The following is a 12,523-nucleotide window of genomic DNA, read 5'->3' as shown; positions in this document are numbered from 1 at the left end:
AAGATCTAAGAGGGAGGGGTTCCTTTGGATAAAACAAGTCTCACATTAAAGTAGTTTTCAAAACATAAATATCCAGCAGCCAGGTGTGCAAATATCACTTTTCACTAAGCACATTTTCTTTTAGGCTCAAAGCAAACATTCTTCCTCAGCAGGCAATCTGGCTTTCTAATAAAAGATACCACACCCTACACAAGTCAGAATTATCTCCCAAGAATGTCTAAGAGCACACCACCCTGAGCCTGCTCGAATGGCTCCATAAAATACAATGGTAACAACAGCCAGACTGGCCCATTAAACCATCATAGTAGCTGACCAGTGAGACCACACCTCAGACATGTCTGTCCAGCTCTAACAGCCAAGCCCTTTCTGCCTTCCAATGGCCACTCAAGTGCTTCCCAGAATGAGGTCCACGGTTCACCTGCATCAGAATCTCCCAGCGCATTCACTCAAGAGCAGGTTCACTCAAGTCTTAGGAAACTGGAATCTGGGAGGCTGACATCTGGGAGCCCCACGGCCACAGCTCCTGACTGATTCTGATTGCTGGTGAAGACAACGGTGGCATCCCCTGTTTGAAAATCCCCCCTCTGCTTGAAAGCTCTCCATAACAGCACCCCTGAAGCTGGAGTGTAAAGTCTAAGGGCTGGTTCTGGGCATCAAAGACTGCCTTCAAATCGTCTCCCAAGCTGGCCACTTGTCTACTCCTCCTTCTACCCAGGTCCAGCCAGCACCACCTCCCGCCTCGAAGCCCGCAGCATATTACTCCTAACTGGTGTTCCCCAACATTTTCAAATACAGAGAAGCTGAAATAACTATACTATGGACCTGTTTAAATACATCATCAAGACTCTAAAATGAACAGTTATTAATGTTAATTCTGCAACTAATATTTTAAAAGCATGCTGTAATTGCTTTACTGCATATCTATTGATCTTTTTTGAGTGCATTTTAAAGTAAGCTGCAGGCACTAGGGCCCTGGACACTTCAGCAGGCATATCATTAACCAAAATGCATTTATGGCTGTTTCATTTTCCAGATAGAATTTATATGCAACGAAGTGTGTAAACCTTAAGTGATGAGTTTGAAAGTGCATACACCTGTGTACCCAATGCCCCATCACTATGTGTCCAGAAATTTCCCTTTGGCTCCTTTCCAGTCAATCCCCTTCTCCAGTCACAACCACCATCTCAATTTTTTACCATAGATTAATTTTGTGATTCTTGAACTTTCAGTTCAGTTCAGTCACTCAGTCGTGTCCGACTCTTTGCGACCCCATGAATTGCAGCACACCAGGCCTCCCTGTCCCGGAGAAGGCAATGGCACCCCACTCCAGTACTCTTGCCTGGAAAATCCCATGGAAGGAGGACCCTGGTAGGCTGCAGTCCATGGGGTCGCTAGAGTCGGACACAACTGAGCGACTTCACTTTCACTTTTCACTTTCATGCATTGGAGATGGAAATGGCAACCCACTCCAGTGTTCTTGCCTGGAGAATCCCAGGGAAGGGGGAGCCTGGTGGGCTGCCGTCTATGGGGTCACACAGAGTAGGACACGACTGAAGTGGCTTAGCATAGCATAGCATAGCATAGGCCTCCCTGTCCATCACCAACTCTCAGAGTTCACTCAAACTCACGTCCATCGAGTCGGTGATGCCATCCAGCCATCTCATCCTCTGTCATCCCCTTTTCCTTCTGCCCCCAATCCCTCCTAGCATCAGAGCCTTTTCCAATGAGTCAACTCTTCGCACGAGGTGGCCAAAGTACTGGAGTTTCAGCTTTAGCATCATTCCTTCCAAAGAAATCCCAGGGCTGATCTCCTTCAGAATGGACTGGTTGGATCTCCTTGCAGTCCAAGGGACTCTCAAGAGTCTTCTCCAACACCACAGTTCAAAAGCATCAATTCTTCGGCGCTCAGCTTTCTTCACAGTCCAACTCTCACATCCATACATGACCACTGGAAAAACCATAGCCTTGACTAGACGGATCTTTGTTGGCAAAGTAATGTCTCTGCTTTTGAATATGCTATCTAGGTTGGTCATAACGTTCCTTCCAAGGAGTAAACGTCTTTTAATTTCATGGTTGCAGTCACCATCTGCAGTGATTTTGGACCCCCAAAAATAAAGTCTGACACTGTTTCCACTGTTTACCCATCTATTTGCCATGAAGTGATGGGACCAGATGCCATGATCTTCGTTTTCTGAATGTTGAGCTTTAAGCCAACTTTTTCACTTTCCTCTTTCACTTTCATCAAGAGGCTTTTTAGTTCCTCTTCACTTTCTGCCATAAGGGTGGTGTCATCTACATATCTGAGGTTATTGATATTTCTCCCAGCAATCTTGATTCCAGCTTGTGCTTCTTCCAGCCCTTCTCTTGAACTTGAAGGGCTTGAAGTTCTTGAAACTTCTTCCAGTGTTTCTCATGATGTACTCTGCATATAAGTTAAATAAGCAGGGTGACAGTATACAGCCTTGATGTACTCAGCAGTGGCCACAGGACTGGAAAAGGTCAGTTTTCATTCCAATCCCAAAGAAAGGCAATGCCAAAGAATGCTCAAACTACTGCACAATTGCACTCATCTCACACGCTAGTAAAGTAATGCTCAAAATTCTCCAAGCCAGGCTTCAGCAATACATGAACCGTGAACTTCCAGATGTTCAAGCTGGTTTTAGAAAAGGCAGAGGAACCAGAGATCAAATTGCCAACATACACTGGATCATTGAAAAAGCAAGAGAGTCCCAGAAAAACATCTATTTCTGCTTTATTGACTATGCCAAAGCCTTTGACTGTGTGGATCACAATAACCTGTGGAAAATTCTGAAAGAGATGGGAATACCAGACCACCTGACCTGTCTCTTGAGAAACCTATATGCAGGCCAGGAAGCAACAGTTAGAACTGGACATGGAACAACAGACTGGTTCCAAATAGGAAAAGGAGTACGTCAAGGCTGTATACTGTCTTGAACTTTATATATATGCAACTTTATATATATGCAGTTCTTAAACTTTAAATATATGCAAGTCATGCTCTCTTCGGTCTGGCTTCTATTTTGCATAATGGTTGTCAGCAGGATGTTCTACTTAGCATAATGTTTGTGACATTCATCCATGCTGTGTGTATCAATATCTGTGTGTATCCTTTTTCCTTTATTGCTGAATAATGTTTCATTATATGAATAAACAATAAATTTGTTATCCCTTACTCTGATGATGAGCACCTGGGCGATTTCTAGTTTGGGGCCATCTATCACATATAGAGTTTTTTTGAATGTGCATGTACAAGTTTTTGTGTAGACGCAACATTTTCATTTCTCTTTGGGGTGGCACTGCTCGTTCATGGGGTAGATTTGCTTAGTTTTACAAGCAACTACTAGAATTTCTTCCTAAGGGGGTTACATCACGTGATGTGCCCACAACACAGTCTGAGAGTTCCGGTGGCTCCACGTGCTCACCAGCACTGCGTGTTGTCAGTCTCTGTGATTTTAGTCATTCTGATAGGTGTGGTCTGACTAAGGTTTTAACCTGCATTTCTCTAATGGATAATGAAGCTGAGCACTTTTCCATGTGCTTTTAGATCACTGCATGTGTCTTCTGTGAAACATCTGTTCAAAACTATTGCCCATTTAAAAACTGAACTTTGTCTTTTATTTATGAGTCATTGGAGTACTTTATATATTTTGGAAATTAAGTATGGTGTCTCCCCAACTGATAGGTCTCTCCAGGCAGCCTGGCTGGGTCACCCCTCCTTCTCAAAACACTCCAGGGCTTCTCACACCCACAGGAATAAAATCCAAGTCTTTACCTCAGCCTACAAGGTCGATGTGATGTGGCCTTTTTTCCCAGTTCAACCTCACCTCCTGGTGCTCTCCCCTCACTCACTCTCTAGCCTCACACCCGGCCTCAGGGCCTTTGCACTTTCTGTACTCACTGTTTAAATGCTCTTCCCTGAACATCCCCCAGGCTCACTCCTTCAGTCCTCCTGGCTCTCTACTTAAATGCCATCTCCTCACCCACCTGGAACAGCTTCCCCATTCTCACCAGCTGGCCACCCCTCTCCAGCCCCTAATCCTGCTTTATTTTTCCTCTTGGCAGAGACAATGCCAAGAGGCAGGATGTGTTAACTCATTCACTCACTGCCCACCTCTGTCCACTAGAACATAAGCTCCCTGAGGTCAGCGCCTTTGTTTTGCTTGCTGCAGAGAACCAGTCTAATGTCTTGGTTATGACACATCATTTTTCAAGCCAAAGGCCCTCAGTTCTACTACTGAGCATGGACAAATCACTTAACTTTTCTCTGTCTTAAGGGGCTGAGAGAACTTACTGAGGTCTGGGAGACCCACAGCCCATTTTCCCCTTTTGTAAAATGAATGCTTATGAGATAAACAAGTGAGCATGTTTAGAACATTGCTTAGCTCATAGTAGACACTCATGAGTATAGAGTGAAATTAGTAGCCCCAGCCCCTAGAAAATGACAAGCACCCAACAAATACTCATTGACTAAATATATGGATGGTTTATGTATGTACAATACTTTTACTGCATATTTATAATGTACAGTCTATTTACAATTTTCCTTAATTTGAGGGCTTTCACAGTCAGAAGTTAATTTCTCTTGAGAAGAGTTTACATCCCAAGAGATGCACTGCAAGGGAGAGGGCAGTAGGTACCATGTCTCCACTCGACACGAGCAAACCAAGATCCATGAGGCTACATGACGCCAGTCCCAGTGGAACTCGTGAAAGGGCTGGAAGAAGACCTCTGGCTCCTCCTAATGCTCTGTGAGTTTCCAGCATGTCCACAGGGCCTCTCCAGCTCCCTCCTCCTTCCTTCCCCAAACAACACGATCTCTAGAGAAATGAATATCCTTCATCCTGAATTTTTTTCTGACTTAAAAAAAACAATAAAGAAATAATTGTATATCCATGTTCACAGGAGCATTAATCACAATAACCAAAAGGTAGAAACAACCAAGCTTCCATCAATGGATGTATGAACAAACAATATGTGATCTACCCACACAATGGAATACTACCCAGCCTTCAAAAGGAAATCCTGCCACAGGTGACAACATGGATGAACCTTGAGAACATTATGCTACATGAAATAAACCAGCCTCAAATAGAAAATATTGTGTCATTCCATTTATAACAAGTACCCAGAGTAGTCAAACAGAAAGTTGAGTGGTGGCTGCCAGGGGCTGGGGCCAGCAGAGTATGGGGAGCTACTGTTTAATGAAGACACAGCTTTATTTTGTGAGATGAGAGTTTGGATATGAATGGGGATGACGATGTATGTGTATGTACTCAATACCACTGAACTGTACACTTAAAAGTGGATAAGATGGTTAATTTTATGTGTGTTTTGTCACAATTATTAATAATTTTTTTTAAAAGAGTTGAGACTACACGGATTTCACCTCTAAATGGCCAAAGCATCAATTCATTTCAATCCACTCGGATGAGAGAATTTCTCTTGGCGTCCAGTATAACTTCATACCACATCAATCATCCCACACACTTCATATTCCTATGTCTTCATTTCCACTATCTTTTGAGCCAACCTTCTCAATGAGGCCCAGTCTGCAGTAGTTCCATTAGCTGCTGATTCCCTGAATGCCAAGATCAAAGACACACTCATGTCTTGTGTTCAAAGGCACAAAACAGCTGAGACATTCTGCCATGAGCCAGAGGATGCCTACAAGCTGGTCCTACAACCAGCAACCCATGTCCGCATGGGGTCCCCACGGTGGAGACTGTAGGACTAACAGATCCTAGGAGTCACTCTGACCCACAAACTGTGAAGTCAGGCTGAAAACGAGAAACTGCTTCCACCCCACACACAGCTGCATCCTCGGAGCACTTTGTTGAAGACAGACGCCCGCCTCCAGTGGAAATCAGCGGTGATGGCCATGTGACTGCCTGGGCACACTGTGTGTGGATTTTATTTTCTGTCTCCAATGCAGGCCTATTTTGCCTGATGTGGATTTTTGTTCAAAACCAGTATCTCCTTTCCCACATTTGGAATGAAAAGCAAAGTAGCTCCCTGGAGCTCTGCCCTGTGGCCTGACCCTGACCACTGTCTCTCCCTGGAAAACCCTCCTTCCCCAACAGGGAACAGTCCAGCTCCCATCTCACCTTTTCATGGCAGACCCTGTTCTGTCCTCCACCCTCCACCCTCCCCTTCACCACACAGCAGGCTTTCTCGCCCTCGGCACTATGGACCATCTGGGGCTAGATCTTCTGTGTTGTGGGGTCTGTCTTGTGCTTTGCAGGCAGTTTAGCAGCATTCCTAATCTCTACCCACCAGAACTATCCCAACCACCAAACCTCAAATTTCTCCCAGCACTGCCAAATGTCCTGGGACCAAAACTACCCCTGTTTAGAACCACTGTTTCAAAGAAACAGAGGCTTCAGGGAGGCCCAGGGCTGCCCAGCTAAAAATCAGATTTCCCAGTATGGTCCCCGCCAGAAACCTGTGATCAGGGCTGGCTGGCTCCCTTGTCTAAAGGAAGAAACGCTGCAGTGAAGTCCAGGATCCAGAGTTCCCCTCCCAACCACACACCAGGCAGAGGCTCAGCCTCGCTTGGCAGTCACCCTCACCTAGGCCATTTCACAGCCTGCCTTGCAGAGTTTTCTCCTGCATCCCTTTGTGGGTTGAATTGTGTCCCCTAAAGGTGACCCGACATCCCGGCCCCCAGGACCTCAGGATGTGACCTTCTTTCCAGATGTGATTAGATGAGGTCATCCTGGAACAGGGTGGCCCCTAATCCAACATGACTAATGTCCTTGTAAGAAAAGACACAGAAACACACAGAGAGAAGGCCATGGGAGGAGGGAGGCAGAGATCAGAGTGATGCAGTTGTAATCCAAGATTGCCAACAACCACTAGAAGCTGGAAAGAGGCAAGGAAGGATCCCCTCCAGGCTTCAGAGGAAGCACGGCCCCACCAGCACCTTGATCTTGGACTCAAAACCTCCAAATTGTAAAACAATAAACTACAGTTTTAAGCCACCCAGTTTGTGGTGCTTTGTCACAACAACCCTAAGGAAACTAAGCCACCTCGAAATTCTATCTCAAGCTCTGCTTCTAGACACCCCAACAGACAGTTGACGTGCCCACTCAAAGAGCATCTACTCCAGAGCAAGCTTGAGATGGGAGTCTAGACTCTCGCTTCGATTTCCATGAGCCTCTCATTACATGAGAAGGAAGAAGAAGAAGGAAGGGAGGAAAGAGGGAGGGAGGGAAGAAGGAAATTCGCTTTGGGGATCATTCCATCCTCCACTCATTCAGTAAATATTGCTGAGCACCATCAGCTGCTCATCACTGCTCATCACGGAGAAAGACGTGAACAAAACAGACAAAAGTTACTGCCCTCGTGAGGTTCACATACCAGCAGGGGACGCAGACCATAAAATACACAGTCTATGGGATGGTAAGTGCCATGGAGAAAAACAAAGCAGAAGGGGACGGGGAGTGCCCAGGGCGGGGGTGAAGTGACGGATGCTCCCACAGACCAGTCTCAGTTCAGGCAGACAGCAGCACACCTGGGCGCCTTCGCTTTTCTGCCCCAGCCCTTCTGTGAGGTTTGGGGAGCCCACCTGGCCGCTGGGCAAGGATGGAGTCCATACCCACCCCAGTGCCAGAAGGGCGCCCTTCAGAACCACCCCTGGCTTTGATGTCCCTCCTTCTCTGTCTCCTCCCCAACCCTTCCTCTTGCTTCCTGGGATCACCTCCTAAATTAACGACCTGCACCCACCCCCAGCCCCTGGCCCCAGCTTTCAGGAACCGCACCAGGGGAGGTGCACCCGGAACTTTCCATTTCAGCCAAGATAACACTCAGCCAAGACCTAGAGGAACCAACCTGTGGGCATGTCCAGACCCTCCCCCTCCAGGGCTCTGCCCTGACACAAAGAGTGGAAACTGGAATTTATCGTGTTTGGTGGGTCTCCCTCTGTCCACATAATTTTCTTGACAGCTGAAAACCTCGATCTCAAATATCGAGGAGGATACATGACATGATCCCATATATCCTGATTGTGTGATGGGAAGGCAAACTTAGGATTACAGCAGACACTAACTACCTTCTCCCGGCCACGATCATTCCTGCCTACACGGATCTGCCAGCTCTTGTACATATTTTGCATCTGTGGATGTCAAGGGTCTCTGTACCGGCCAGTGTCACAAGCCAGAAATACCAGGAAATGAACCTCCCCACCCCCCAGCCCTTGTTCAGTGACTGACAGGAGGTGGTGTATTAACACCCAGGCTCCCTTGCCTCTTGGGAGGAAAGGCTCTTAGGCCTATGTCCGACACTGGCTCCTGGCTCCCCTAGCAGGTTTCTGCTCCAGGCACCACAGTGGTGGCTGGCCTGATACCTGCATCTTTTAAATGACATTCCTACCTGCTCTTGGTATTTCCTCCAGTGTCACCTCCCTATTAAATGACTCCCTTGCCTGAGAGTCTTCTTTTTCTTGGGGAATCCAAACTAAGAGAGTGACAGCTTTGAAGATGTGTATATACACACATACAATGTAGCAGCCCCTCCAGTCCTCATGTTTAACACGTGCATCCCAAAAGTGATGCTGGATCATCAACTCCCTGGCCAGCAGAGCTCAGCTTTAGAAGCACCTTGGCGTATTCGATGCAAAGTAACCCCATTTGCATTACAAGGATCACTGTCTGTCATCGATGGTCTTGACCAGCCTCCAACTGGGTCTTTTTCCCCTGGACTCCCCCCGCATCTTTCCACCCACAGTAAACGCACTGCTGTCCTCCGGCCCACAGAATGCCCCAGGAAGGGACCCTAAAGCCCACTGGGGAGAGGGCTTGGTTCATGGTTAGCTCCCCAGGCAGCCCACTGCGTGTCACTGGGCTGGAAAAGGGAAGGAAGCTAATCTTACAATTCACCTGAAAAACAATCACCCATCATCCCGGTCTTCAGCCCTCATCTTGTTTTTCCCAGATCAATTTCTGAAAGTCAAAATGACAGATAGCTTCGTACTCTGGACAATAATTCTCCTTAGTAAATAACCCAGCATCAATGACAAAAAGCTCCCAGGGGTAGTGCTGGTTACCTGAATCCACACATGTGATATAATTTCATAGAACTACACACACACACACACACACTTGCATGCACACCCACACAGGAGATGCTGGTGAAGGGACTTCCCTGGTGGTCCAGTGGCCAGGACTCTGCACTCCCAATGCAGGGGACCTGGGTTTGACCCTGGCCGGGGAACTAGATCCCACATGCCACAACTAAAGATCCTACAGGATGCAACAAAGATTCACGATCTTGTGTGCCGCAACTAACACCCAATGCAGCCAAATAAATAAATGAACATAAAAAAAAAAACTGGTGAAAATTGCATAAAGTCTAGTTTAGCTACCAACAGCAGTTTCTTGGTATCCTAGTGTACACAGATCATATGAGATTTACCATCCAGGAAGCTGGATGAAGAACACACAGGACTCCCTGTACTGTTCTTGCAACTTCTTGGGAGTCAAAAAATTATTTCAAAATCAAAAGTTTTAAAAATGCAAAAAAAAAAAAAAAAAAAACACCTCCAAAACTTAAATATTGAGATTAAAAAAATAATAATCATTTTTTACAAAGCTCCTAGTAGGAGACACTGCCAACCCGCCCCTTACCTGAGAACTGGGAATCAGCGCCTTCCACCAGTGTCCGCCCTTCACCAGGTCGACCTCGCACAAAGGCACAGCCACCTTGCCGATGACGCAGTGGCGTGAGAACTTATCGAAGTCCAGCACGGTCAGGAGCAGGGTCCTCCTCTGAGCCTCCAGGAAGGGGATCTCGAAAGTGTAGCGCTCCTCGAACACCGGCTTCTGGGTCTTGCGTTTGACTCCGGTCTGCTTGGAGTTCTTCTGGTCCGGCAGCAGGCAGATCTTGACGTAGGGGTTGGAGTGCGCCATGTCCTGGCGCGTGCCGTCGTGGGAGATGGGGGGCGGCAGGTCCCGGGCCTCGATCACACGCACGGTCAGGTGGTTGTGCAGCAGGTCGTACTGCGTGCTGAAGTGCAGCATGCCCAGCTGGTACTTGGACAGGATCTCCGCGTCCGTCAGGAAGTCCACGTCATCACTGTTGGAATCGAGGGAGTACAGGCGGGGCTCGAACTTTCTGAAGTAATCATCTGGCGTATAGGTCCGTCTGAGCACCGAGGGCTGGATGGGCTCTTTCTTGGCGCTGAGAACGCCGAACTCGATGGGCTTAATATCAATCAGTGGGGAACTGGGCCGTCTGGACTCGAGACCTACACACCCAGCAGAAATAACAATTAACACCACCAAGAACTGGACTGGATCTGGGCCGATGTGTGAGATCAAGGACCTTTCGTAGATTCTCACATTGTTTGCTCTGCTTCATAATGCTCTTTGCATGTGCTCTCCACTCCTGGAAATCCTCTTATTTACTCTATGAAAGGAAGGGCAGCGGCACAAACATCCCCATCTCCACGGCAGCTAATTGCCAGGCACTGCTCTAAATGCCCTGCATACATGGAGAAGGGAATGGTTACCCATTCCAGTATTCTTGCCTGGAGAATTCCATGGACAGAGAAGCCTGGCGGGCTACAGTCCATGGGCTTGCAAAGAGTCGGACACGACTGAGCGACTAACACTTTCACACTCACAGCCTTCACAAGGTATTAGCCAGTGACTATTACCTTCACTTTACAGATGAGGAAACAGAAACTCTAAGTAACTCGCCAAGCACACAACTTGTAGGAGGAGCCAGGATCTGAGCCCCACTATCTGGCCCCAGGGTCCGACTCTAACCATTCCCCCATACTGCCTCCACTTTCACAGAGTGGGCTCTGGGGCCAGTGTCTGGATCAAATTCCAACCCAGCTACTTCCTTGTGATCCATGTGACTCCCTAGTAACAAGCCAAGTGACTCCAGGCACATTTGACACACTCGGTTTTCCCATCTGTAACATGGAGCCAATCATAGCAACCACATCAAAGATAGTGGTGAAAACTCACTGAGCGATGCTTGGAGAGGGCTCAGCACAGAACGTGCACGTGGTGAGAGGCACTGAATGGTAACTATTACACTCTTCAAGGATCACATTCACAGCTTGTCACTTTCGGGGTGCCTCTCCCCTCCCCGTTAAGCAGAAGAGTTTGCCGCTCCCAGGTTCATTGTTGCCATCTTTGCTCATCTCTCTATTCTAGCAATAACCTCATGGCACTCTTTTCTCTTTTAAAGCACTTAATTGAGGTATGACTGACACACAAAAAGTTGTCCATATTCAATCTACACAACTTGATGGCTTTGATGATAAGTATGCACCCGTGACTCCATCACCACAGTTTATTCCATAAACTATCCATCACTTTCAAAAGCTTCCTCCTGCCTTCTTCATTTACTTACTTTTGTGTGTTTGTTAAGAACATAAGATCTACTCTCTTAGCAAATGTTTAGGTGCTCCACATAGTACTGTTAATTTTACACCCTCTGCTGGAGTGGATTTCTAGAATTTACTCATCTGGCATAAGTGAAACCAACACCTGCCTGGTTCAAGCTCCCCGGGTAACCATGTCCTACTCTGCAGATGCTTAGGAGTCTGACTATGAGATTCCTCATGTGGTTGGGAAAATGGCATAGTATTTGTTCTTTCATGGCATCTTGTTGATTGCCCAAATACCTGCCTGTTGGCTAAAACCATGAGCCCTTGCCAGTGCATGGTTGCACCCTGATAACTCTGTGCTAAATGCGGTCATCTCTGTATAGAGCTGGAAGCAAGATTTAGGAATCATCTAGACCAGCGCTATACAAGAGAAAATAAAACGTGAACCAGATACAGACATACAAGGCCACACTTCAGTTCAGTCACTCAGTCATGTCCGACTCTTTGTGACCCCATGGCCTGCAGCACGCCAGGCTTCCCTGTCCATCACCAACTCCCGAAGCATGCTCAAACTCATGTCCATCGAAGCCCACAAAGGCAACTTAAAATTTTCTTGTAGCCACAATTATGTAAAAGTACAAAGAAGAAGGTGAAATTAATTTTTATATTTTATTTAAACCAATATATCCAAAATATAATCATTTCAACATGTAACCAATATAAAAACATTTTAGTGAGACATTCTAAATTCTCTCTTTTTTCTTACTGGCTTCAAAATCCAGTGGGTATGTAACACGTACAGTGCATCTCAATTCAGCTACATGCCTGTGGTGGCCACTGTATTGGACAGTGGTCCGCACAGGGCAGACAGGCCGTCTTATTCTACAGATGAAAAGATGGAGGCTACAGAAGCCAGATACCCATTCTGTTTCACTATTTTAAGCTCTTGAAATTTACTTCTTTCTGCTTCCCCATCCACTCCCAGAAAAGATCAGAGATCTCAATCATTTCCAGCTGAGTGGATTAGTTTCATGAATTTAAGCCTTTTCCCTCTGTTAAGTGAATTTCAGACATCAGCTGCATGAGACAGAGGAGATACACTTGGCTAGTGACAAGAGGCTGGGAGACTCTTGGCTTTATCACCCTTTCTCCTCCCCACCC

The 12,523-nt window shown here is 46.7% G+C and overlaps 1 protein-coding gene across 5 annotated transcripts in view; it reads right to left on the bottom strand.

Annotated features, from left to right (window-relative positions):
* Positions 1–12,523, bottom strand: part of SYT17 (synaptotagmin 17) — an 88,833-nt gene that overhangs the window by 64,277 nt on the left and 12,033 nt on the right. For all 5 annotated transcript variants that reach the window (XM_025274659.3, XM_044935603.2, XM_025274660.3 and 2 more), the window contains exon 5: positions 9,645–10,264. In XM_025274659.3, the coding sequence (XP_025130444.1) occupies positions 9,645–10,264 (620 nt within the window). The remainder of the gene's footprint in view (positions 1–9,644; positions 10,265–12,523) is intronic.

The sequence above is a fragment of the Bubalus bubalis genome, chromosome 24 (assembly GCF_019923935.1).
Source record: "Bubalus bubalis isolate 160015118507 breed Murrah chromosome 24, NDDB_SH_1, whole genome shotgun sequence".
NCBI classification, from domain to species: Eukaryota; Metazoa; Chordata; class Mammalia; order Artiodactyla; family Bovidae; genus Bubalus; species Bubalus bubalis.
This window is presented reverse-complemented; position numbering and strand designations above follow the sequence as displayed.